General features: G+C 34.3%; 2 protein-coding genes across 2 annotated transcripts; both read right to left on the reverse strand.

Annotated features, from left to right (window-relative positions):
* Nucleotides 1–20,559: 20,559 nt before the first annotated feature.
* On the reverse strand, nucleotides 20,560–22,343 carry LOC140892614 (rho GDP-dissociation inhibitor 1-like). The gene is made up of 5 exons (XM_073301558.1): nucleotides 22,018–22,343; nucleotides 21,867–21,933; nucleotides 21,131–21,349; nucleotides 20,899–21,023; nucleotides 20,560–20,829 (listed from the first exon to the last, which is right to left on the reverse strand). The coding sequence occupies exons 1-5, from the start codon at nucleotides 22,228–22,230 to the stop codon at nucleotides 20,752–20,754; spliced, it is 702 nt and encodes a 233-aa protein (XP_073157659.1). The 5' UTR covers nucleotides 22,231–22,343; the 3' UTR covers nucleotides 20,560–20,751.
* A 1,133-nt stretch (nucleotides 22,344–23,476) lies between these two features.
* Nucleotides 23,477–27,556, reverse strand: LOC140887374 (sodium/hydrogen exchanger 4). The gene is made up of 14 exons (XM_073294593.1): nucleotides 27,320–27,556; nucleotides 27,060–27,178; nucleotides 26,875–26,972; nucleotides 26,719–26,775; nucleotides 26,569–26,615; nucleotides 26,293–26,487; nucleotides 26,097–26,143; nucleotides 25,899–25,965; nucleotides 25,264–25,364; nucleotides 25,073–25,174; nucleotides 24,458–24,602; nucleotides 24,137–24,199; nucleotides 23,932–24,015; nucleotides 23,477–23,840 (listed from the first exon to the last, which is right to left on the reverse strand). Exons 1-14 carry the CDS (start codon nucleotides 27,467–27,469, stop codon nucleotides 23,568–23,570), a joined length of 1,548 nt encoding a protein of 515 aa, XP_073150694.1. The 5' UTR covers nucleotides 27,470–27,556; the 3' UTR covers nucleotides 23,477–23,567.
* Nucleotides 27,557–27,978: the final 422 nt, after the last annotated feature.

Here is a 27,978-nt window from a genome sequence, read left to right on the forward strand (position 1 = left end):
TGAGAATTATAAAAAAAATTTACCATCATATCGTAGTTAATTAGTAAAATGACTAAGAAGTTTAATTTTAAAATAAATAGTATAGAAGATAATGATAATAATAATAATAATAATAATAATAATAATAAGTATCATAGATCAATCTAATTTGTTGGTAGAAATTAAGCAATGACAGTTTAGTATCTTCCAAGTTCCAAGCATCTTTCTAGCATTTGAGACTCCCAGTAAAGATCAAAGATGACATAGGACTTGTGTACCTAAGTGCTACTCGAATCTTTTAGCTCATATTATGCATCGAACTCATGACATCGGCTTTGATACTAATTGTAAGATCGAATTATAACATCTTGTTATGCACGCGAAACATGCATAATATTAAATTTTTTCTTTCTAAATAATTTTTATGTAAAATTTATGGATTATATTAAATTAAAAAATTTTAAAAATGTCTTTTTTAATATTTTTAATTTATGATTATATGATATTTTACATTTTAAAAAATATAAAATAAATAAATAAGATATATATTTATTTAAAATAGGTTTTATGATTTTATAATTAAATAAAAATATAATTTTTTTTTTAAAATTTGAATAGTGTAGTTACTCCGAGCCCTTAATTTTAATAGTGTAGTTATTTTTAAGATCGATTTACAATTAAAATTTTGTTAATTCCTATGTTTATATTTATTATTTGTATTCGTGTGTGTGTGGTTGGCTCCTTTATAAAAATCAAAATTTCACCAATAAATTTATATATGTCATTAAAAATTGATTCTTAATTAATTTGGTGAAGCTATAATGAAATTATAGTAATACTCATTATTTTATTTTTACACGAAAAAAAAAAGATGATCGTTATATATAAATAATTTCACCCTTATTATCCTAAAATAATCTTTTTTTTTCCTTCAAATTTTCGATGCGGAAGCGCGCGCACACACACACATATATATATATATATATATATACCTATATTACATTATATTATTATTATTTTATATATAAATATACCAGTTTATTTGTGTATTTACATTTTTCTCCTCCTTCATTTCACTACCCTTCTTAAGTCATTAATAATTACGCTCTTCTTTAGGATAAACCATTACTCACATGTGGCGTACATTAAAGAAAAGAAATAAAATAAAACGTTGACTACGGTAACATGTGGCGGCGCACATTTGTGTCCCTTTCTTTTCTTAAATTAGGAGCTATTAATAAATTAGACTCATATTTAATTGATTTTTTTAGCCCATTTTGTTTATTAGTTAAGTTGAACTCTTTAATTTTTAAAATTGAGATACCCGAGCTATTCATAAATTATTCTCAAATTTAATATATATTAATATATAAAAAAATTAATTTTTTTTTCTACTCGGGCTGTATTTGGCTCTGCCCTTGGTTTCTCTCCTCGTCCTCTGTTCGTTACTCCTTGGGCTCGATTTCTCCCATTTTATTTTATGTCAATGTCAATTCGGTATTGCATGGTAATTCACTGTTAAGTAATCAAGCACTTTGCTCTTCGGGTTCCACCGGGTGTTACTTAGATAGTAATTCACTGTTAATTAATCGATTCTTTTATTTTTAGGCACTTTGCTCTTGAGTTTTTGCCGGGTGTTGCTTACTCTATTTTTTAAATAGTGTATTGGTTTTATATTTTTTCTGTCTTCATTCCCTCTTGTTTTGGCAGCAAATTGCTCCATGGTTCATCGAGCTCTGACAATGCACCAATTACCAGGGGCGGCCCTAAGGTAGGGCGGGCCGGGCGACCGCCCAGGGCCTCACCTTGAGACGGGCCTCCGATTATTTTTAAAAAATTAGTATTTAAATTAATATCCAAATAAATTTAATTAATAAATAATGATATAACAAAAAAAAGAAATTGTAAATAAGTTTTTATAACAAAAATCTTGCTCCAAATGAGTTAAATTACCACAAACTCCATGGTTCACTAATTCTGTTCAACTTCTATATCTTTTCCTCGTGCGGCCCTCCAACCAATTTAATCCATGTACGAAAATTTTTTGCAGACTTCTGATGTATTATTTTTTTTAGAACACCTCCATTGTATTATAGGTAGACATACCGTCAAGTTTTTCTTTACTTATTATGAAATTGAGTAATTTTACAAAAGGTAGAATTTTTATTTTCATTTTTTTCATTTACTAATGGATTGTTGCATCATTATTTTATTAATTTATATCACATTAATTTATTATCTTTCTCTTACATACATATATATTTTTTGTTCGTATTTGACTTCATTATTTAGAACTATTTTACATTGTTTGTGAATTTAGTTAAATAGTTCAATTCTTGCACAAATATTCAACATAGAATGTCAAAAAATGATGACTTTGTTTTTTAAAATGCAATAAGAGTTAATTTTAAATAATATTGGTTGTTGAATAATTTATTTTTAGAAACTATGTGTAAAATTCTTTCTAATGTGTTTGTTCTTTAATATTATATGTATATATATATATATTATTAATGAAAGGGGGTCACATTTTTAACTTCGTCCCAGGCCACATTTTTCTCAGGACCGCCCCTGCCAATTACTCCAACTAGTCAGCTTCTCGGCTTCGTGTTTGTTCTTACTCAAAATATCTGCTTTTTATTTTGTTTCTTGGTATCGATGAACCACTTTTATTACTTTTACTTTTCTTTCCGATGCTTTCATCTTTATGGTGTGCAAATAGTAGGTTGTGCTGCCGGGAGTTTTACTACTGGTCTGAGATGCTTGCGCCAATGTATGTGTTCATTTTGTTTTCTTAATATTGATTGATTCACTTGGTTTTTAATACCATGATTTATGTTGAATCACTATTTTCTTTTCCTCAAGTTATCGAGGAAGACATCGATTACTTGTATGTTTCCTCAATGGAATCAGCATGTCGATATTGTGGCGCGCGGAGGTTTTTACTCGAATCTCAATATCCATTGTTTTTCCCCTACGGTGATGTTGGTTGACAACAACATATTCTGAAATCTGGAGTTAATTATAGTCCAGCTACTTATGGCACTGGATCGACTTCTATTGCTGGATTTCTTTCTTTTCCTGAGGTCATTAGTGGTGAAAACCGAGGTCAGTGTTATATACAATTTAATTTTGAGATATGAAATATTTAAAATACAGTCAGATATTGAGTTTTGATTTTTTTCCAAAGAAAAACCTTATTAAGTTAATCAAATCACAATTACATGTGATTGTGTATATTCATTTACTCATATCATATAGTGAAAATTTCAGTATTTTATTTTTAATAAATAATTAAAATCATTAATTTTTTTAATAAATAATTATTTTATTTTATTTCTTTTAGTTCATATTATAATATTAGATTTAATTTACTTTAACTAACTTTTTTTTATTAACAAAAACGTGAATGATATTATTTAAAATTAATATTGAATGTTTTTATTTAAAGAATTTGGACTTCAAGTTTTAATATTTTATGATGATATATGGTAGAATTGCATATATTATGTATTTTGGAAAACATTATATATTAATGTATTGATTTTTAAAGATTCGTGTATATTATATTTTACTATTAATTAATGTATACTCTATATTTTTTCAAAGTTTAAATATTTTTTTAAGTTATTTTAAAAATTCGCATCGCCACATAAAATTGTTCCCAGGATTTACAATTTTAATAATAGATTTATCCTTAATTTATTTTGACCGTATCTAACGAGAAATTATTTAACCACCAGCTAGATTTTCAAATAATTGATTTGAGTTGGCTTGTTTTAATTAAATCTTTTTCCAAAAAATAAATTTGATATCTCTTGATTGCAGCTGTTCGTGGAAAGAATGAACGAATGGTGTCTTGCAAGGCATTTTTTTTTTTTTTTTTGACTAAAGGGTGGGGTTAGTGGGCATAGAACCCAAGACCTCTCCCAATTGTGGGAGAGGTGATGCCATTTGACCAAGAGGTCATTGGCTTGCAAGGCATATTATTGCTATAGGATACAATAAGAGGTAATGACACATCCGTTCTATTATATGGTGGTTGGCTATTACAACAGTCTGTTGTTGTTGATATGTACATCAAATTGGAAACAACGCGCTCGACTACTACAGACGAAATCATACGGAGATCAGATCAGAGATGTATCAAGGAATAATTGACAGTTTTCTTGGTGGAGAGACCCGTGGTAGCAAGATTGGTCACCGTATTGTCCTCCCTACATCGTTCATTGGAGGCCCCAGAGATATGCGAAAAAGATATTTAGATGCAATTGCCTTGGTCAAAGTGTTTGGAAAACCGAACTTATTCCTTACAATCACTTGCAACCCCGAATCGAAAGAAATTAAAGACAATTTGTATCAGGTTCAAGTTGCCCATGATCGGCCAAACCTTGTTTCTCGAGTATTTCGGTCGAAGTTGGTTGATCTAAAAGATCAAATTCTAAAAAATGTATTTTTGGCCGCGTTGTTGCTTATGTTTATGTTATTGAGTTCCAAAAATGAAGTCGGTCACATTGTCCTATGCTTATTATCTTATCCTCTAATTGCAAGATTAGCTCGCCTGTTATGTTTGATTCATATGTTGTTGCTAAGATACCGGATGAGGATTATTTTCCAAAGTTATTTCGTTTAGTGTCAAGGCATATGATGCATGGCCCGTGTGGCGTGCTAGACAAAAAATGTCCTTGTATGAAAAATGGACAATGCAAAAGCCATTATCCTCGTCTTTCTTCGGAACAATCACTACAGGGTTGAGATGGATATCCAATATACAGAAGAAGCTAGGAACAATGGTCGCGTTGTTGAAGTTCGTCATCGCACATTGAATTCACAATGGATTGTTCCATATAATCCCTATTTGTTGTACATGTATGATTGTCATATAAGCGTTAAGATTTGTTCCAGCCTAACAACGGTAACATACCTTTACAAGTATATTTATAAGGGTCATGACAAGATATATGAAACGCCTACTACTAATAAAATGCGGAAAACTTTTTTTTAAAAAAAATAAAAACTATACATATATGTATCAACATTAAAATACTGCTAATAAATAAAATTCTTAAAATAAAAGCTTAAATAAATAATAACATTAAACCACTGAAAATCTCACGTCGTGCTAAATAAAATAATAATAATATCTAAGTAAAAATCCATAAATCTCAAATGCGAAAACTGAAAATACGAAACATGTTTTAAAAATTCTCAAAAGTACTCAAACATGCAAAAACTCAATGCGACGGTCACGGGGCCACTGTCATGTTCTCTCATACGTCCTCGCTACCGGTAGGAGCAACATAAGAATCATCATACTCACATGCACCATATAAGCGTAGTGAGCCTAGGGGCTCAATATGTCTAAACCTTTGTAACAAGGGTTAAAATAATGCATCACATAATCATACTAATACATATAATCATCATGAATATGCATGCATTCTCGTAAAATAATGCACCATGAATTCTTGCTAGCCATAACTATGATCATAACATAAAGTCCTTGTACTATATCATATAGTACATAACATCATTTGAGCATGTCATAAACATAAAGAACTGTGTAGGTTATATCCATGAATGTGGCTCGTAATCATGAGCGACTGATCAGTCTAAGAACCATCGTACGTGGCAGTGAATAATCACCTCTATGCTGGTAGTAAACTACCTCTGTGCCAGTGGTAAAACCACTTCTGTGCCAGTGGTAAAACCACTTCTGTGCCAGTGGTAAAACCACTTCTATGCTAGTAGTTAATTTTGACGTTTAAAATTTTCTTGGACACTCGTATGGTTTAATAAATGTATGTAGGGTGTTTCAAGAATTTTAACTATCAATCTAAATAGATTGATGATGGCTCCAACTATTTCGAAAAATCAAAAATAGCTCTTGTTGTATATCCCTACGAACAATCAACTGGATTTTTCCACCTTTATTCAAATCAGGTCCACGACCGGATTTCCTGTTCCTCTTCTAAATCGCACTTAAAATAAGAAGAAATTTTTCGTTGAAAAATTAACAAAGAAGAAGACTGGAAGGAAGAGAGCTTCGAGCAGCGGAGAGAAGAAACAATTTCTTCGCTCTTCTTTTTTCTAAGAGCTTCTGCTCCTCTGATTACCTTCTATTAATTGAGATAGTACATATCTCAATTAATTGAGGCAAATGGGTTGTCAGTAGACAACTCATTTGATTTCAATTTTTTTTATTAATAATATAATATAATATATATCATATATATATATATTATAAACATAAGGTCCCACGTTCATAAATATATATTTATTATATACATCCATATATATATATATATCGTGTATATATCTATATATATATGCATTTATATATATATTGAGTGAGTCCTTAAATCCGAGTCCAACTCGGAAAAATTAATTAAACTCTTTTAATTAATTTTGCTCTCAAAATTTCTATAAGCCTTTATAAACCATTTATAAAGCTTATCTATCGATCCAGTCAAATTTGTTTATCATAAATTCAACTCTTTGAATTTATTATCTCAATGGGAACAGGAAAACCAGTACTTGTGTAACCCTCAATGGTTCAGGGATACAACTAGCTGTGGGTCCAGGCTTACCCTTATTAGCCTCATTCTATGCATCAACTCCTTGATCATAAAATGTCAGAACTCATTTCTGATTTAACCCATCGAATCATGGTAAGAGCGTTAAGTAGCACCGCCTCATGATTCCCTAGGTATCACTGATAGTGCCTGCAAGAACCAGTCGATTATGGTTAACGTACAGTACAATCTCTTCATCTCATATATCCCGATCGAAACTGCAATCATTGGTTCATCGAGTGTGGCATGTGAATTTCGATAACGATGTGATGTCTTTGAGAATACATAGTGGCATCGCATGTGTAACTTGGTAAACACTTTACTCTACTACACATCTTACACTCTGGCCAGACATTCCATGCACTATTATCTCACTTGATCACATAGGATATCCACACCCGTAGGTGAGCGGTGAATCCCCGACCACAATGCACTGGCTCCTACATGTGTCGCAACTGTACCTAACCTCGCCACCTGATGACCCTCATGGAGTCGATAAACGATTCAAAGTAAAGTCCTAGCATGTAGAGCCTCAGTGTTGTCCCGGGTCGTAAGGACTAATGGTGTACAACCATAACCACAGACTCATCCACTCGATGAATGATAACCACTTGGGAAGTCCGAGGGAGGGTAGTTTAGTGAACTCATCATATGAGCACCAATCTTTATGATTGGACATCTCTATGTCCATACCAATGAAACGTGGTTGTCACGTCCCGAAACCGGGCCTAGTTGACATCGACATTGTTTAACAATTTAACATTAAAACAACAAGCCTCATAGTACAAGTCTTGCCAAAAACCAGTCTATTTCATAAACCATAACTATTTTTACAGAGAACAAAACACAAGTGCAACAATGCGGAAGCGAAACTGAAATTTAAAGTAAAAATATTTCTTCAACTTGAACTGATCCATCCTCACCAACCTCAGAACTTATTATGTTATTCGTCATCTAACTCATCTTCATTCTTATCTGGATAGCAAAGTAAGGGGTGAGTGTTATGGAAAATACTCAGCAAGTGGGGGCCGATCGAGCACGATAAACACCAAAATATATTTACATGTACTCATGTATATTTTATAATCTCGAAACAAAATAAGCATGCTGAATTCGAACAAATACGAAGCAAATATTGCACTGTTAATTATCTCATTTTCCGTGGTTCTACTGATCAGTCCCCTATATGTTACTCCTCTAAGGGGCGAGACCAAAGGAATGGTTATTATAACCTACCGCATCAGGGCCATATCAAATCAAATCAAATCAAATCGTCAAAAATTCCTTAACCATTTCTAAATCGACTCTTAACAGTGCATCTCAAATATTTCCAAATAATTCTAACATGCTTCAAATAATATCATGAATAGCCAACAAATAATATATATATCAAAGTAAAACGAATATTATCATGTCGATCGAATTTTTAAAAGTATAAGTATTTATGTTATAAAACTTAACTCACACGCAAAAATAAATATAAGTATAGAAACTTATATCACACAAAAGAAAGGTAAAAGTCCACTTACCGTATTTTGATTTCAAGAAATCGTGTAGGAGCAAATGTGTTTTTGGAGCCTCGAACCTTAGAACAAGCTAAGCTACTCGATCTTTTGCACAGAGAAAGACAACTTCTTGATCGGGTTTCGGCGCTGCTCCTGAACTAAACTCGAACAGATTTTTGGCTTTGGGTTGACGTGTATGATAACTCGAAACTTGGACAGAAAGTCTACTCGAATTTGAACATAAAATTTGCTTGAACCGTGGACAAGAACTCGGCTCGAACGTTGGATAGAACCTGCTCGACTTTGGATAGAAAGTGCAACTCCTTGCTCGATTAGGCGCTGCCTCTTGGATTGAACTCAGCCACTTTCTTGCTTAGATTATTGTAGGTGATTGCTCGAACCTTGACAGACCACAAGGCTTCAGGAACGGCCAAAACCTTGCTCTTGAAATGAACAAAAATCTCTTCAAAAATGGACAGCAAGTTTACTTCAAAACGAATGCCGAGTTCCGAGTTTTTTGGTTCAGCCTTGAAGAGATTTCCGAGTTAAACTCCTGCTGTTGTGTTTCGAATTTGGGCAGGAACAAAGTTGGTTAAGATCTCTAATATTTGGACATGCTATGTCTTCAAGATTATGCTGAAATATTTCAATTTCAGCAGCTGCTACGCAACCAAAACAGCAGCAACTTGGTGTTTGAGAAAACTGAAAATGACAGCAACTTGATGCTCGAGAATGACTGATTTGGGTGTGATCTTCACTCAGCTTCTGGCCACCATTTATAGGCTGTAAATGCAGCTAAAAAGCCTCCTATTCATGGCCAATAATACCCATTAACATCCATCATTCTTCTTTAATTTGGATGTTACAATTCTTGGCTGTTACAACTCATGCACATAAAGTTTTGAATCTGAAAAATATGCTCAACATTCCTTCGGTTATGGCTCAACATTGCTGTTGGAATGTTGGGTTCTCACATCCCACCCTCCTTATTGAGAGTTTCGTCCTCGAAACTTGAGTCGAGTTGCTTTTCAAAAAGATAAGGATATTGTTTCTGCATCTTCTCTTCGAGTTCCCATGTGGCTTCCCTTTCAAAATGATTAGACCACTGCATTTTAACATATGGTATGGTCCGTCTCCTAAGCATCTGGTCCTTTGTATCCACAATTCAAATAGGAACCTCTTCATACTTAAGTTCATCATTTAGATTTCCTTTGACTATAAGGGGTGCACTTTCAAGGACATGACTTGGGTCCGGAATGTACTTCCTCAACTGAGACACATGGAAAACATTGTGAATCCTTGACATATCCGGTGGTAATGCCAATCTATATGTCAATGTTCCCACCTTGTCCAAAATCTCAAATGGTCCGACGTACCTTGGGTTTAATTTTTCAGTTTTCCCATTGAATTGCGGTTGATATACAACTAAGAGTCACCATGGAAACCATATCCTTTTGGACATTCTTCCATATTTGTGATATCAGATCTTGATTTGAAGTTGATGCGAGGTTGACGCTTAACAACTGCTGGATCATAATCTTGATCAAGCTATTTGAACTTACATTCGTCCTTATAGGTACTTCTTCTATTGGAAGAATATATTCTTAACTTAGACTAAATAAGAACATGATTTACCTATTTTGTAAATTCTGAATTGTCATTTGCGTAAACAACTATAATCCTAATATATAGACTTGTTACCTAATATCCACTTAAAATATTAATGGATCGTATTCTAAAATTTCAAAGCTTAGTTTTCAGAAGTGATAACGATGGAAGAGAATTGAATAGATTTTCCATCATGAAATAATGAAATAGAATATTGATTGTATTTATGATTATTTCATCATAAACCAAGGATTTTGATATCTGAAAACAAATTAACGATAGAAAAGAAATAAAAAAATAATTTACTTAGTATAACCAATATGATTATGGAAACTAAGTAAAATGATTTGGATTATAGAAGTGTGTTATGGATTTTATCATGTAGACAGGCAGTGACTCTGAAAAGCTCGGACAAGTGAATTATCAAAAAAATTAACCATATCAGTTAAACAACTGAATTAGCTACGTCAAAAACGTAGTCAATTGTGAGGAGATAAATCTAGTTGAATAACGATCTACAAAACCTTGTAGCTCAAACAAAATGTCAGAATAACTCAATCAAACAAATAAAATTAGGATGATAAATATATTTAATAATAAGAAAAAATATTGGGTTATCTAGACTATGAGTAAAAAATATTAGCAAATAGGTGAGACTGATAATCATATAAAGTTTATCATATGACTGGATAACATGGTTGGGTAAAATAATAACAATCAAACAGGATATATTCTAAAAAAAATGCAAGTCGGAAAGTAACAAATTTCGATATGAATATCAGAGGTAAAACTAAAATGATTTATGTAGACAGAAACAAGAAAACTAAAAAAAATATATTGTCAAACGGACTTATTGGATCATGTTGGGATCGGTTCAGAGGGTAGAGGGGGGGTGAATACACTCTGAAACTTATTTTCTTTCTTTTCAAAATGATCAAGTGAAGTTTAGTTCACTTAATCTGTTTTCTCAACTTCTAAAACGGTTTGAACAACTTAAAAAGTGCGGAAATAGTTCAGAGGTTTTAGTGATGCAAAGGCAAGTTATAACACGATGTATGAGCAATATATAAGATAAATATGCAGTAAAGACTAAGGCACAATTTATGGAAGTTCGAAGGCTTAATCCTTCTACGTCTCCCCTTCTTCCACTTAGGAAGGAATTCACTAGAAGACTTTGGTTATTACAACGTCTTGCAATACACCCACTTCAGACTTAGGACTTATCCAATGCCTAATCCGAAACTCCTAGATTTACACAGATAAGATTCTCAGTTCTTATCAGACTGGTGGAAGCTTTCAGAGTAGCTTCAAGTCTCTTCAATAATGAATACGGTCCGGTTGAGCTTCTCAAACTGCAGAGCGGTCGAGAGGCTTGGAAACCCTAGAATGATCCTTGAAGATCAGATATGTAAACTGTAGGCGAGGGTTTATTTGAGCAGCAAGTGAATGATCTTGTAAGTGTGCTCAAGTATTGCTTCAGTATATCAGATGAGGACTTCTGATAGTATTCAAGTGATTGAGTTGATTGAGATTTTTCGTGTTGCTTGACTTCTTGTCACTTCTTGAGCAATCTTCCCTTTATATAGGTCAATCATCAACGTCTTTATTTTGAACGTTCTGATGCTGCATTGAATGCACATTTAATGCTTCATAAATGCATTGATGATTCTGCATGAAGATCGTACACTTCTTTAAATGCAGACAACTTCCAGGGTTCAAAACTGGTATAAACGGTCGAATGCTTTATCTGTAGTCATTATGCGTTTTTGCCATTTTAGTGCAACCTGTTGTCTCGATGCAAGAGTCAACAGATCTTCTGATACGCCGGTTCTGCTTTTGATAAAAGATCTTGCAAAGAACGTCTTGTCACAAGTATTTGTCTTGAGATATCTTGATAAGCAGTTGGCATTCTTCAGGTAGATAGATTTATCCTCTGCTGGTTTAAATAACCAGTCGATAGGCTTGTGACTGCAACCGGTCGAGAGACAAAGGCGGTTGACAAGCTTCCGGTAGATAACTTGAAGGGTTTAGACGGTTGCGGTAGGAGTTGTAGTAGATTCCTGAAATACAAAAGATTGGCAGCACATTTCTATACAATGAGTTGTTGTTTGTTATCACCAAAATGTCGGATTCAACAATTTCCCCCTTTTTGGTGATGACAAAACTTAAGTGCTCCGAAAACAATATGAAAGCATTAAAATGAACTTCATTGAGAGAATGAATTTCATTAATTACAATAAGCATTCTTATTACACCTACAAGTAGCATTCTTATTTTGGCCAAAAATGGGTTTTCTAAAATACATAAATAAAATACCATAAATTTTGGAAATAAAAACTTTAAAAATAATAATTTATGGCTACTAAAAGTCTTCTAAAATATTTGGGATGAAAAATCAATATCTCGTCCGTCCACGGTCCCGTCTACGCGATCAAAATAATGAATTTTTTAAAAATCAAGAATTTCCAAAATTATGAGTTAAATTCTAAAATACTTAAATCATGCACATAATATACATAATAACACATAAATAATATTTAACTCATATTTCAAAATTTTAAATAATTAAATTTTCCTAATTATGCACGCGAATTTACGTAATAAAATTTCTGGGTGTTACAATATATGTTCATGTTTCTCCCCAAGATTCTGCAGCATCCATCGATGAGATCAAGTTATATCAAGATGCTCGGTGGATATCAGCCCTAAAGGAAATGTGGAGAATTTATGTTTGATTTGAATGAAATCTCTCATCCAGTCATTAATTTACCGCCTCATTTGTGTAACAAACAATGTGTTACTTTATGGAATCATCAGGATTTACAAACCGTGTTTGACTCTGACAACATTGGGATCTCACAGGGCTATATCAGTTGGCATCAACCAACACTACAGTTGTTTTTTCAACCCCCTTGCACCCACACAGATGCTCTGAATTCATGGTAAATATATGTTGAGATCACTACGCAACTTATTTCAAAAATAATTTTGATCCTTGTTCTAATGATACGCACCGTGATCACCTACTAATCAGAAGGTTAAGCATACATTTAACTTTAATCAGATAAATAACAACGAAAAATATTAAATATATACAATCCCAAGATAAATAAATCTTAATACAACCAAATCGAATATATACTAAATAAAATCTTAATCTAGAATCCCTCTCATTACCCTTGCTACCAAGCACTGGTCACCTGATCAACCACTGAACTCGCTCTTGGTCCACCTGAAAAACATGCCCCATATGTTCAGTGGGTGTCACTCGGTATCCGATCGTATAATAACAACAACCCTAGGGCCAAGCGACCCTAGAACAACTGGCTATCTCAAAAGGATAACAGGCTCAACATTGTATGCAAATTCCGCTTACAAATCATGAACAATATATCATGCATATCATGGCAGATAATAATGCAACACATAATTATGCGACACATAAACATGTATATTCAGCTGGCTATCTCAGTCTATACTTATGTACCTTAATTACTAGGCAAGCTACACCAGCTCTAAGATCCAAGCCTATAGTCCACACTACAATGCAAAGTATTCATGCATTATAACATTATTCTAAAAGTCTTAACTACTCTATAGCATACTCCCTATTTACTACAAAAAGCCAGAGCTATACCTGTGTCTGTCGTCAGCCCGCTGATGACGACTGCCCCAGAACTTCACCTCCCCACAGCACCTTCGGGATGCCTCACCAACCTTCGGACCAAGCCTAAAAAGGCTGGAAACACTCCAAAACACCTATAAAGCCTAAGAACCGAGAGAGGAGAGCTGGATGGTGTGAATCAAAATGATGCACCAGATGGCCTATTTATAGGCGGAGTTCGAACAATCCGATTGGGGACTTCGGACGGTCCAAACCTTTCATGCAAGACAAGTCACTGCATGTACAATTCAGATGGTCCGATCCTACCTTCAGATGCTTCGAACTGCTAGGTGTCCGTTCAACCTTGATACCTCATCAGCTACATGGCCTAACTGAGTTCGGACGATCCGATCTCACCGTATCCTCCGAACCTTATTCATGCCTCCGAAGTGGTTCGGATCCTCCGATCCTTGGTTCCAATCCTCCGATCCTTGGTTCGGATACTACGAACCTACCTTGGTCAATTTCCAAAAATTGATAACTTAAATCCCAATTAGGCCCTTAATTCATGCTTAACCATTTTTACTTAATTAATCTTGTAAAAATGAAGCCGGGATACTACACTTTTTTATACAAATATTAATACACGGGTTAGATATGGAAAAGAAACGCAACAAAATGCATACAATTTGGTTGAGAAAGATGCTCGTTCAAACACAATGTCTAACCATTGACGAAGTTGTTAAAAAACAACAACTTTGACAGAGGTTCGAAACAATTTCACTCAACAAGTCTTATTGATTTTAATCTACCTTTTCCAGTTCTAGATTACCAAAATTTATTCAACCTTCTTAATGATCGTCAATAAATACGAATATAAATGGCAAAAAAATTATCATTCAATATGATATCTTTTTTTTTTCTTTCATATAAAATAAATATTGTCATTGAAAGGGACTATCAAGGGGATTGAAAATGAATCGTCACCTTAATACGAAGCATGTGATCATTGCCTCAAAGCAGGAACAAGAATGACTAACAATCTTGCTTGTCTAAACTGCATAAAATTACAAATCAAGATTGTACCAAGATAATACTATGTGTTCGAATTTTCAGAGTACTGGCACATTTTTTTTTTCTAACATTGATGCATGAAACTAACAAATAAAATCAACCTTTCAGGTATACCGATTATCATTTTTGTTAGATGATGGCACAAATATTGCTAGGATCACCATATTTGACGAAGTGGTAGAGGAATTAGTTGGATATCCCGTTAAGAATACATCAAAATTCATAATCAAATAAGAAATAATTTTGGCATACATGATATTGCTCAAAAATCAAAATTTCTCGATTCAATCTAAACTTTTGTTTTTCCCACGCTGCTTACAACTTCCAATAAATACGGGAATAATAAATCCACTTGACAAATTGTTGGAAGATGAATACAACATCTTGTTTAAATTACATCATTCCGTAGACACACGTGTCACCATATGTTCAATAGAAGCTGATGGTGTTGACAAAATTAGCCACAATTTGAGCAAAGACACCAAATCCAAAAAAAAAAAAAAAACAAAGATTGACGAAGAAAAGCATGGTTCAAACCCAATCAATCATCATAAAAGAGAAGAAGACAACTGCCTCTGCCAAAAACCGAACAAAGACAACAAAGGAAAAAATGAAGCAAATAGAGATCGAAGACAATGAGATATTAAGAGATTATACAAAAAGGAAAAGATCACACGATGCAATGATAACAAAGCTCTATTAAATAAGTATCTATTTGTTAGAGTAGATGCCCTGCATGCCAACTGTTGGCTATGGGTTTTTGACTCACGTGTAATAAACAATCTTTATTTTAATATAATTACTCTTTAATTCAATTATGACATTTACTTTATCTGCAAACCCATGCAAGCTGCATAGATAAAGACCTTGAATATACTATAGTAAATAAATATGAGGTTGTACATGTGATGACAACATGAAACACATATTTCAATTACTGTATATTCTAAATTAAGTTCCTAGTCGATTGAGCCGTCCAAAATAAGGATAAGGATCGCTCGAGCTCGAGAATAGAATCTGTGATGATGTGTACCACGTTTCATTGGTATGAACATAGAGATGTTCAATCATACAGATTGGTGCTCATACGATGAGTTCACTGAACTACCCTCCCTCGGATTTTCCAAGTGGTTATTATTCATCGAGTGGATAAATCCATGGTTATGGTTGTACACCATTAGTCCTTATGACCCAAGACAACACTGTAACACCCGGTATTTTTAAATACGTAAATCCGCATGCATAATTAGGATATTTAATTATTTAAATTTTAGATTTATGGGTTAAATAATTATGTGAATTATTTGTGCATGATTTAATTTATTTTTAAGCATTTAACCCATAATTGGTGATTTTTATGATTTTTAGTATTTTAATTAATTGTTTTGATCGCGTAGACGGGAACGTGGACGGACGAGATACCAAAATATTTTTAGCCAAAAATATTTTATGAGTTTTATGAGCCTCAAAATAATATTTTAAGGTGTTTTGTCAAGAAAATTATAGTATTTAATTATATATTTATTTAGGAGTTTATTTTTAGCCAAAATAAGTCATTTTAATGACTTTTATTAATGTTTAAAAATCCCTTAAATTTATATTTCGGGATTTATCTTTTATATCAGATTATTTTGTATTTTTAAAAGTTTAAAATCTTATATTTATGTTATATTATCTACCTAATTATTTTATGTTAGTTATTATCCTAGATTATTCCTAATTATCAAAATTTAAAACAAAAACCTATCCTACTCTAACTCTATCAGCCGACACCTTCTCCTTCCACCCCATTCTCACGTTTTCAGCAGAAACCTTCAAGCTTCCATAGCCAACTTTCGAACGTTTTGTCAAGTTTTCGTCCAATCGTCGTCCCGGAAACGTCCTACGCACTTAGCTCTTTATTTGCATCGGTGAAAGGCATGTTTTCTTCCACTTTTTAAGACCATATCAGTGGGTATATGTGTGAGTGTGTATGCATCAGATTATGTACTGTCCTGTTCGATTTTTGTAAGAAACTTTGGATTTTGAATGAACTATTCACGTTTTTCTGCATGTGTTGGCTTGTTCATGATGCATACTCATGTTTTTAAGGAAGGGGCCGATCCAGGGCTGCTGGCCACGTCTAGGGTGATGTCTTAGGGTCCCTAGGATTTAATGGCTTGCCTGGTTCGAGCCATGCATGGCCTTCAGAGAGGAGCTAGTTCAGAACAGGTCCTAGGGTGCGCAGGTTGAGCGATGTTGGGAGATTGGGTCGTTCTCGGTCCATAAGGCGTGTTTTAGACTGATTCCAGTTGGGTTAGAACCACAAGACATAGGGGAAGGTAATCCAAGTTGTGCTCCGGCCAGTGGTGGCCGGAGCTGGGCGGCCGAACGGTCGGAAGTCCGGCGTCGCGCGCAGGACGCGAGCAGATTAAGGGATAGATGGTTTTGCTTCGTTCTCCTTCGTTAGGGCTCGGATTGGGCTGGTTTTTAGCTTGTTGGAAACCTCTTGAAGAGGGCTAGGGGTAGGTGGTGGTGCTCTGGCCAGGGGACGGCCGGAGCATGGCGGCAGCAGCCCCGGAAAGCTGCTGCTCGCGGCTGAGGAGAAGGATAAGAGAGGGGTTCGGGTTCTAGGGTTTCTAGCTGGTCCGGGTCGGGCTGTGGGTTCCGGGTCGGGTCAGTGGGTCATGGGTTATGTTAGTTGGGTCCGGGTCCGGGTTAAGTGAGTCGGGCTCGGGTATTTTTATTTTTAAGTTTTAAGTTTAATTAAGTATTTAATGGGCCTAATTAAATCCCAAAATTTAATTGGGCTCCATTTAATTATTTTGAGTCAAATTTATTTATTTTGGGCTTAATTAATTTAATTAAGTAAGTTCATTAATTTTATGGGCCTTGGGGGCTCATGGAAATTATTGGGCCAGTCTTTGGGCTTTTGGGCCCATTGGGCCAGAATAGAGTGTTAATGGGCTTAAATTAATTATTTGGGCTTAGAATTGTATTTTTGGGCTTAAGTATGTTATTGGGCCATTCTCAGTGTTAATGGGCCAGATTTAAGAAAAATGGGCTTGAGTGTTAGGGCCAGCAGTTCAGGACAACCCATGAGAAAATTGCATGTGTCCTGATTATATATTTAATTATTTTTATGCATTAAGTTGTTTTAATATTTATATGTTAGTAAGAAATTAAATTAAATATATATGAAGGACACACATTTTATTCAAGTACATGCATTCATGAAATAATATTTTATGCATGATTTAATGTTTAAGGTTGAGCAAGAAAATATTTTATGTTGGAAGTTGAAGTAGTGTGACAATTTAAGGGGGATTCGTCCCCATATGATTGAAGGGCAGTTTACTGTCAATTTAAGAGGTGATTCGTCACCGGCCACGTACGTTGGTTTCCACGCTGATCAGTATTTAATGTATGATTTAAGGTTACACTACGGATACAACCATGCGATGTTAGAAAATTAATTGCTCAACAATGTTATGTATTATGTTATTTAAGTTTATTTAAGTTAAGTTATGTTATGTAATTTTTAAGCATGCTCATTCATGTATATGTATGTATTAGTATTTAATTGTTTTAAATTATTTTAAACCCTTGTTATGTTAGCATGTTGGGCCTCTAGGCTCACTACACTGGTATGGTGCAGGTGAGTACGTTGAGGAGGATGTTGTACCCACCGGAGGCGAGGATGTATGAGCGGACATGCAGTGACCCCGTGACCGTGATAGATGTCTGAGTCACGTGCATGTTTATTTATGTCAGCATGCTACATTTTATATTATTTTTCAGTGGTTGGGAATTTTGAATATTTTTATGGAATATTGTTAGTGCATGCAAATTTTAATCATTTTATTTATGCAGTATTTTTAATTAAATATTTGACTCAGATATTTATTTTATTTTAAAGAATGCATTTTTATTTAAGTGTTTAATTGTTTATTTATTTATTTATTTATTTTAAAACTTTTTATTCTGTGCATATATGTATGGGCATATATGTACATATTTTATTTAGTAAGTATAAAAAAATTCCGCATATTTATTTATTAATTATAGAGATAGGGTCGTTTCAAACACTGAGGCTCTACATGCTAGGATTGTGCTTTGACTCGTTTACCGACTCCAAGAGGGTCATCAGGTGGTGATATTGGGTAAAGTTACGACACATGTAGGAGCCAGTGCATTGTAGTTGGGAATTCACCGCTCACCTACGGGTGTGGATATCCTATGTGATTTTATGAGATAGTAGTGCATGGAATCTCTGGCCAGAGTATGAAATGTACATTAGGGTAAAGTGGTCCCCTAGTTGCACATGCGATGCCACTATGTATCCTCTTAGATGTATCACATCGTTATCGAACTTCACATGCAACCCTCGATGAACCAATGGCTGCAGATTCGATCGAGATATATGAGATGAAGAGACCGTACTGTACGATAACCATAATCGATTGGTTCTTGCAGGCACTATCAGTGATACCTAGGGAATAATGGGGCGATGCTACTAGACGCTCTTACCATGATTCGATGGGTCCAATCAGAAATGAATTCTGACATTCTTATGATCAAGGAGTTGATGCATAGAATGGGGCTAATAAGGGTAAGCTCGTATAAAGGGCAATGTCCTGAATCACAAAGAGTTGTGAACCTATGGCTAGCTGTATCCCTGAACCATTGAGGGTCACACAAGCACTAGTTTTCCTATTCCCGTTGAGGTAATAAATTCAAAGAGTTGAATTTATAATAAAAAAATTTGATTGGATCAAATGATAAACTTATAAATGAGTTTATTAGAGCTTATAGAAATTTTGAGAGCATGACTGCTAAAAACAGTTAAGGGGGCGCACCTGCTTAATTTGAGTGAAAGAGTTCCAAAATTAGCAGCTGTCTTATTTATGATTTATTGGTTTCGAAAATTCAAGTATGCATCATAATAACGATTGAGTTAAAATCGTCACATCGATGATATTGGATCATCGATCGGGGTTGTGATAATATTAATACAATGTATACATGATTCATGGGCTAGTAGGAGTACAAGCCCGTCATGATAAATTATTAAAGTAATGGACTTTAATAAATTAATAGTATTCTAGTTGGACTATAATAAATCCCACTAGTTGTATTAATACATAGTATTAATTTGTTTAAGGAAATAATATTGATACCATAATATATAAATTGCACACAAAGGAAACTATAATATATATATCGAGAATATCATCCCATGATTGGAATGATATTTTCTAAATCTTAATTATGTATATATGTAATAATTAAAGTTGTTTAATTTAATTTACATATATAGTTAAGATATACTTATTTATATATATATATATATATATATATTAATATGGATAGATTTTTTTCGAGACTCAATTCATTCTAGCAAGCAATTTTCGAAATTGCTCTCTCCCTTGTGCTCTAAGGATTTCGGCCACCTTAATCAATAGGGATTTGAGTCGTCACTTCTTGTTCGCTCAATCGCAACGCAAATTTTTTCTTTTCTCTCTAGTGAGAGTTAGAAGAGGAATAGGCAAATTGGTCGTGGACTTGATTCGAAGATTGAAGAAGGAGATACTCCAGTTGATCGTTCGTAGGGAATTACAACAAGAGCTATATCCACTAATCCCGGGATAGTTGGTGTCAAGTGAAATATTCAATAAAGGTATAATTTCGTAAACATCCTATGAATGTCAATTAAACTATACGAGTGTTCAAGCATGTTTTGAATGTCAAGAAGAAAAATTTTAAACTTCCGCTACGTCTTGGGCACGAAAACACGGTACTCCAACACTATTATCATTATTTATTGAATACCAATCAAACTATTTGTTTTACCTCATTTATTAACATGTGCATCGATTTAAATTCACAAACTTTAATTTATGTCTATCCTTGTTAAAATGCATTATTACAAGTCACTAACAAATCCCTTATATCAAACAAACATATATACATCAGTGACTAAATACTCTTATACTCATGCTATCGATAAATATATTTCACGTGCAACGCATTTGCCCTTTGCTAGTAATATATATATATATATATATATATATATATATATAATTGATACGCGCGATCAAATCAAACTCGTGAGAATAAATTCGTACATTAATTATATCTTGGCCTATTTTAACATATATTAGCCCTTAATTATAAGGTAGCATATATATGTTTGTAATTGTAGATTATTTTATCGTACATTCATTGTTATATATATATATAGGTCATTAATAATGTATAAATATGAATATATCAAACTAATTAAAACATGTAACCTAGAAATATACTTAAACTCCCAACACGCTAATAAAAATTGCAAAAAGAGAGAGGCAAAAAAACTAGTAGCGGTAACAGCTAGCTGGCTAGCAGTAGTATGAATCTTCAATCGCCCATGAGAAATGCATGCTTAATTGGAGGGCCATTCTTTTTGGATGTCAAAAGTGTAGTTGATCTCCAAATAGCATTTGTTATCATCATCAACGAACTGAAAACAAGGAGAAAAAACATTTAAGGGTCCGCCACCAAAAGGTCCAGAAAAATATGTATTAAGCACCTTAGTTCTTGCTGTATAAGACCCTCTGGCGAAGATTCCGGCCGGAGTCGTCTCTTCTGGCATTTCATGGATATAGGCCTCCGACTGAGGACTAAAGGTCCCCATCATCTGTTTCGAGCTGTAAACTGCGCACATAATATATATTAGCTTCTGATTAAACATATTTACACCAGCTATATATAGTTTTGAGTAAAACGACAAGCGGGTCGATTAAAATATCTTTAGAATTAACCTTTGATTCCAGTCTTCCACACGGTGTTAGTGTACTTCAAGCCACAGACGATGTCATTGCTGACTTTGACAGAAAACCTGAGGTGGTAACGACTCCCTTCTTTCAGCGTAAACCACAATCCTTTCGGGTTTCCATTCGTCGGTATCGAAAGCACGATATCAGGTCTACCCTCTGACACGATTGTGAGGCTCAAAATCTTTACATCTGGTTCTTCATTCTCTACAAAATCGCGATTTTAAACATGTTTTATACGTGACGAATCATGTATACCATGCCATTCAATTGTGCACGAATCGTGTATATATATGTGCAATATTTGACAAGTATTCTATTGTATGGTATGAAACCTTTTTTTTTTTTTTGTTGCAAAAGTGCAAACATAACTTAATTAAATGGAAACAATATGTTTGAAATGTTACAAAAACTAAGATATATAAAGTTAGAAAATCTTAATCTATTACAAGTTAATTGTGGGAAATTCTATACTCAAGTGTATTTTTCAGATGTTCACGCGAACATCACGCAAAACACACCAGATGTTGGCGCGAACATCTCACTTAAAAAAAACATGTAGATCCCATCAGTACTTTTGTATATTTTTTAACATGATGTTTGCGCGAACAATTGAAGAAATTGGGGTGATGAACACCGGATGTAGCATAGATGTGCCGTGAATTTCACTTCAACATATATACATAAATTTGCAAATTAGGAAAATGGTTAAAATAATACGTACCTTGAACAGCAACAGCATCCAAACCCCCTAGAAGTTGTTCTTTCCACCTTCTCAAGCTCTCATCATCCTAGATTTAGGTAAAGCTTACAAAACCGAAAGCGAATCGAAACCGTAAATCGAATAGATCATAAGTACATGATATAGAATGAACCTTGTCTTTCTCAAGGTGCTCTTTGATACTCCACTTGGGGCCTAAATGAAGCGCCAATTCTTCATCATCCTCGGTGGCATAGCAAGAAGCTTCACTAGCCTGCCTGCTGATCATCCCCGACTCCGAATCGGACGCCGTATCGAGATCATGCCCGGCATTACTGTTTCTCTCCGTCTCGCTCTCTGAATGATTATGATGATGATTCACACTCATTATTTCTCCTTTGTTTCCTTGAGATCCCAATCTCCCCAAAAAAAACAAATTCGAAATTTGAACTGCTGAAAAAAATTCAGGGCTTCATGTTCATGTCACCACACTTGCATGCATTGCAATGATTATTAATTTTGAGTTTGCATGAGTGATGAAAAATGGTGGTAAGGGGAGAAAGGGAGGTGGAACATTAATCCCGATGGAACAAGTCTTCAATTAATATGTGGTGATCCGATTAAATGTGCTTGAAATTAATGAAACAATATATATATTTTTTTATTTTTTTTGGGGGGTGAAAATGGATTTAATCACGGGTAACTTGTAAAGTTGTAATTAATGCTGATTTTGGAGAGAAATCCAAGGCAAGAATGGCGGAACTTCTACTAGTTTTTGAGAGATTTTGGTTCTTTGAATGGAAGTAGATCTTTTCCCGGTCATTTGATATTTTTTATTAAGGTGGTGTCAATAATAAACAAAATTGTTTGTGATACTGATCTCCATTCCAATCTAACATACCCTTTTACATATCAATTTTGAGTGACGGATTTTCTACCCGACCAACTCATAATATTTTGATCCGACCAACTCATGAAAAAATATCGTGTTTATATAAAAATATCATTTTTTTACTACACATGTGGATCGGACGGATTTTTTACCGGACCAACTCATAATATTCCGATCCGACCAACTCATGAAAAAATATCGTGTTATATAAGAATATCTTTTTTTTACTACACATGTTGATCGGTCGACGTGTGAGCCGTTTCACAAAAAAACATATTTCCTGTTATTTGTAAATATGTATATTTTGGGTATTTTGAGATGTGTGTTTATAAATAAAATACTAGCTAGTAATAGTGTCACTATGTTTGATTGAATAAATAAAATTGGTTTATCAAAACGTAAGCGAAAATCATTTCCTCTCGAAAACAATTACAAATCTGATAAAAAAACGAAAACAGTTACAAATTTGATCAAAACATATTATATAAAATTTATTATATTTTTTTAATGTGTTAATTAGTAGTGTATATTTCTTGAAAAGTAAGATTTAATGAAATTTGACACAAGCACCCTTACATATGATTTTCAATATAGATTGAACCCCTTGCACTTTTCCATACTTCGATTTAAAATTCCATTTTGATGTCAATCTTTCAAGTTTCAAGTTCGATAATTTGTATATATACAAAAATGTCGTAATATTCTAGTAGGAGATAGCTGAACTAATTCAAGATTTATTGAAAAAATTTTAATTTACAATAACGAGGCAACGTAAGTGTAACATTGAACTACAATGTCTACATAATTAAACATTTAACCACAAAATATTGAGGTCAGCATGCGGACTGACTGCTTCGAGGCCCCCCAAATATTGGTCTCATGTAAGTATCATCAAATCTCCGCCAGAATGAATGAATGGTGTAAACAGGCCTTTCTATTAGCATGGACAAACTTTCTTTAGCTCGGAGAAGATTCGAGCTCGCGGATTCTCCGGTCGAGAGCAGAGGAAGCATCATATCCTCCTTGTTTACGCTCGATTCGCGATCGATGTTCGCACTATGTGGAACTAGATAACTTACAAGTGGTCTTGTTAAAAAGCCAAATACCTGCATAAAATTTTTTAAAAAAAATGTTCAAATTGTACAGAGAAATGGTAGAGGGTTGGTAACACTTGAGGTTTCAAGAATCTGGACTCACAATTGTGCTAAAGAGCACAATGATGATCGTTGTGGTGACCAATGTGGCGTGGGCGGGATCCAGCGTCACGCCCATCTGCGTAAACTGCATTTTCGACATCACGAGGTATATGAGACATTTTCAAGTTGAATAACACCCACCCGCGAGTTAAGGTTCTACAGTGGATGCAAGCAAGAAAACAGGAATTCTCTCGGTACCGATTTACCTGTTTGAAGGCCAGAGCAATGGAGACTGCTCCTCTCATTAGGCCAGCCCACCAAATTATTATCTAGTAGAAGGACGGACAGTTAGCAAGTAGTACGGCTTAAAGGAGCAGCGGAGAATTACGTCCTCCGATTCTGAAGAAGGAATTTCAGAAAAGAAAGTTGTCTCGAGAAGAACTAGTCTATATAGATAATCTCGGAATCTCAGAAAGGAAAGTTATTTCAAGAAGAACTAGTCTATATAGATAATTTTAATTCTGCCGTGGTACTTAATGTTGATGACAATCTTCTCCCCAATACTTGAGCAATTCGAATGTGCTAACCTGGTGCTTAAATTGCAAAGATGACGATCCTGTAGGAGATCGGTTCAGACAATTTGATACCGCGGCAAGAGGAAACACAAAAGCAGCACGTCCAAGCATTATCATGAGCATGACGCTACTGTACATACCAATCGAGTTCCAAACACTGTAAAGAATATAGTAGAAACAAACAATTCAGTTCATTTCAGCAAAAAGTCAGTTCCATCAAGTATAGATGGAGAAGTGATTGCCGAAATCGGTGGCTCGTTTAAATGATTTTTCGAAATAAAGAATAGCAGCAGTTATACATTTTTTAATATGATATTTAATAAACATACTTATTTTAAAATACAAGCTGAAGAAAAATAACTAAAAGATGTCATCCGCCGTTTTTAAATTTATAGAAGACTGAGAAATAGTCGATATTACATGTAAAATGGCTTTTTCTCAATAAAAGGGCAACTGTACTATCAGGTTACTCGGTGAGCAACTAGTTATGCACCAACAATAATGTAGTGTTTGGGAGAGCTTTTAGGAAGCACTTCTCAACTTTTACTTAAAAAAATTGGGAAGCACTTCTCAACTAATCACATCAAGCTCTGGACTATGGGATTCCTCTTGTGATAAGAATTATACCTCAATTTGTTCATTTTCCATTTCTCAATATCCAGGGCATCAGTTCCCACATATAGAAATATGAATGCTTCTGCGATAAAGGACATCATTGCAAAAACATGCCTGCAAACGAGTGTAATATGAAGACCAAGATATCGATTGCTAAAGTGAATCTATCGTAACAATTTTAGCTATGTTACATTTATGCTTACTTGGTGGTGATCCTTGAACTGTCGGTCACATTATGCCATGCATAATGTGACATAAATATCCCGGAGAAGAAGACAGTTAAGATGCCACTTAGACTTAACAGCTGTGAGAGGAAAAAAAAAATCAAATCACGTGCCTCTTCAACGGTATTCGTATCCTAGTAAAATAATGCCAACTCGAACGTTGAGAAAGAGGAAAAAAATTAAACGAGAATGTGAAATCTTCTTGACCCAATAAATCGTAGAAACTTGAAAATATTTGCAATGAACATTAGTTTTATTATGATTCATTAATTTGTAAAGTGTGCGTTGGATGAAAAGTAACAAACTTTTTTTATATATATTCAGATTCCTGTAGTTGATGCCTCAATATGCCTGTTAGATTCAAGCACCCGAAGATGAAAAGAGAGAAAAATCACAGTTACCATTTGATGGGATACAAGCGTAAGGGACAGTTGCAGATGAACAACTGTGAAAGTTCAAGTTCATTACAAACCCAAATATCCTAAAGAAAATAGATGTTTGATCGAAGCCTCGACTGCACTATCAATCTAGTTTTGCCTACCGTAGATGCAAAGGGACGAAAATAAATAAAACATATATATAAGTAAAAGGTGGACACATGTTCATTTACTTACCTCTGCCAACATGTATGAAAGATATGCTATTAGAACCATCAGAGAAATTTCTCGAATAGATGAATGGCTGCGGACAAAAATAAACATCACTCAATCAAAGGCATCTTTTCGAACTCCACTTTGTATATCAAAGCTTCTTACCCAACGCAATCTAGTAGCATCGTGCTAGACCAAAAGAAATGAGTGAAAGCTTTTTACCTGCCAAAATACAAGCCCTTGAGAACAATTGCAGTCAAAAGCCCAGCCTGAAAGAATATAAGAAAAACTGAGCTTGTGTGTTATCTAGATGGAAAAAGGCCGCTAATTTGGAAAGAGTAAACAGAGAAAGGAACTTTATAATCAACCCGCGCAGTTTCATTAAATCCCGACAATAACTTAAGATTCTAAAACTCACAGCAACTCCCAGAGCAGTGCTTGTTGAGAACAAATACAGGAAGTCCACGAAAACTTGGAGCACGGTCCATATGTCAATTCTACTGATGTCAAGCTTTTGAATTGCATTGAATAGAACAACTGAAGTTGCATCATTTACCACCCCTTCTCCAAAAATCAGGCTGTACAACAAGGGAGTCTCCTCTTGATGTAGAAACTGAAACAGGATGCCACATATCATCTCTAGAACTTAAACAAGAAACCTGGCTATCTTTTTTGGGAATGTTTGCTAACTAACCTGAAGCGTGCATACAGTGTCCGTCGAAGAAAAAATTGTTCCGATTGCTAGTTTTAGAAACCAGTTAGATACCATGTTAGTTAAAGGCGGTAAGGTAAAACATGGCAAGGTAAGAGAATATATCATTTAATCACAGTATTCGGGACCAACCAAGATAGTCACGTGGTTTCAAGTCCAAATCGAACTTGGGAAATAGGAGATAGCTGCCTATATCAATCAAAAAACACAAAAAAAAAAAAAGAAACTCATGAAATTCCCCAAAAAACCAAAACCAAGGGATATAGATGGACTGGCACGAGAAATTACCAGCTATGATGATAAAAGACGATATGAAAACTCCAATTACTCCGAACAACATTATGGTAAAGAAGTTGTGGAAGAACTGTTTCTTCTTGACCTGAAATCTGTAACAGCAAGAGATCAACAAAAGCTATAAAATTAGCAAAAAAAAAAAAATACACGGGAAACAGGAAGATCAAACACATCCTCACCCAGCATTGAATATAATCGGTGGAAGGAGATAGATGAAGAAAAGCTCCTCATCAAATCTCAGAATATGTGAACTCTTCCCTTTACTTATGAGCAGAATTATTGTCCCGGTCACACAACCCTTTTCAAAAAAAAAAAACACACGCACAAATCCATCAAACAACTCAAAATCACTCGTACATGAAAGATAAAAGATCGAATAAGTTCAGAACAAATGCATTCGAAATCAGACGACAAAAAGAAAGAAATTTTGAGGCATTACGATGATAAGGGCGGTGATGGATTCATTAACCCAACGGTTTTCTTCGAGCAAATGTCCGATCACTAAACAAAAACAGAGAACCGCGACGAACACCGTAATGGGTACCACCTGTTGGTGGGTTCCCGACAAATTTTCCCACAAAGCCTCCATTAATTCATCCGGAGCTTCTCATCAAATCGCATGAGCAGTCACAGCCAGAGAGCATGAACACTTATTTGATCTGTTTTGATTTTGATGATTTTGGAATTGTTTATGTCTTTTTAGCAGAAATAAGATAGATTTGAAGTGGACATATGTCTCTTTGTTGGATTTTTTCAACACGTGTCACTCTCCCCGTTGCATTGCTGTATGGAATTTTCTATTACCTTCAAAAAAAAAATATTTGTCATACCCTCATAATTAATTAATTGTATTTTCAAAAAAAAAATTGTTGTTATAATTAATAATAATATTTTTAAAAAAATTGTAATAATTAAAGATAATATATATGTGAAAATAAGAAAATGACAATCAAATATCCATCGTATAATTACCCTTGATTAAAGATATGAAATTTTTGAGGGTGTAGTATGCAACTGCTAGTATAATCAATGTATACTGCCTTTGTTTTTTTTTTTTTTTTTTGGGTTTTGTAATAATAAATATATATTTCCTAATTT

This window comes from Henckelia pumila, chromosome 3 (assembly GCF_033568475.1).
Source record: "Henckelia pumila isolate YLH828 chromosome 3, ASM3356847v2, whole genome shotgun sequence".
Classification (NCBI taxonomy): domain Eukaryota; kingdom Viridiplantae; phylum Streptophyta; class Magnoliopsida; order Lamiales; family Gesneriaceae; genus Henckelia; species Henckelia pumila.

What these genes read in the sequence shown, in the direction of transcription:
- LOC140892614 (XM_073301558.1), bottom strand. Translation starts at nt 22,230, where the DNA reads ATGAGTGTGAATCATCATCATAATCATTCAGAGAGCGAGACGGAGAGA. An exon ending in AGCACCTTGAGAAAGACAAG is followed by an intron (nt 21,934 to 22,017) that starts GTTCATTCTATA and finishes ACCTAAATCTAG; the next exon opens with GATGATGAGAGCTTGAGAAG. An exon ending in GGATGCTGTTGCTGTTCAAG is followed by an intron (nt 21,350 to 21,866) that starts GTACGTATTATT and finishes GCGATTTTGTAG; the next exon opens with AGAATGAAGAACCAGATGTA.
- LOC140887374 (XM_073294593.1), bottom strand. Translation starts at nt 27,469, where the DNA reads ATGGAGGCTTTGTGGGAAAATTTGTCGGGAACCCACCAACAGGTGGTA. An exon ending in CCATCACCGCCCTTATCATC is followed by an intron (nt 27,179 to 27,319) that starts GTAATGCCTCAA and finishes TTTTTTGAAAAG; the next exon opens with GGTTGTGTGACCGGGACAAT. An exon ending in GTCTTTTATCATCATAGCTG is followed by an intron (nt 26,776 to 26,874) that starts GTAATTTCTCGT and finishes TGATTGATATAG; the next exon opens with GCAGCTATCTCCTATTTCCC.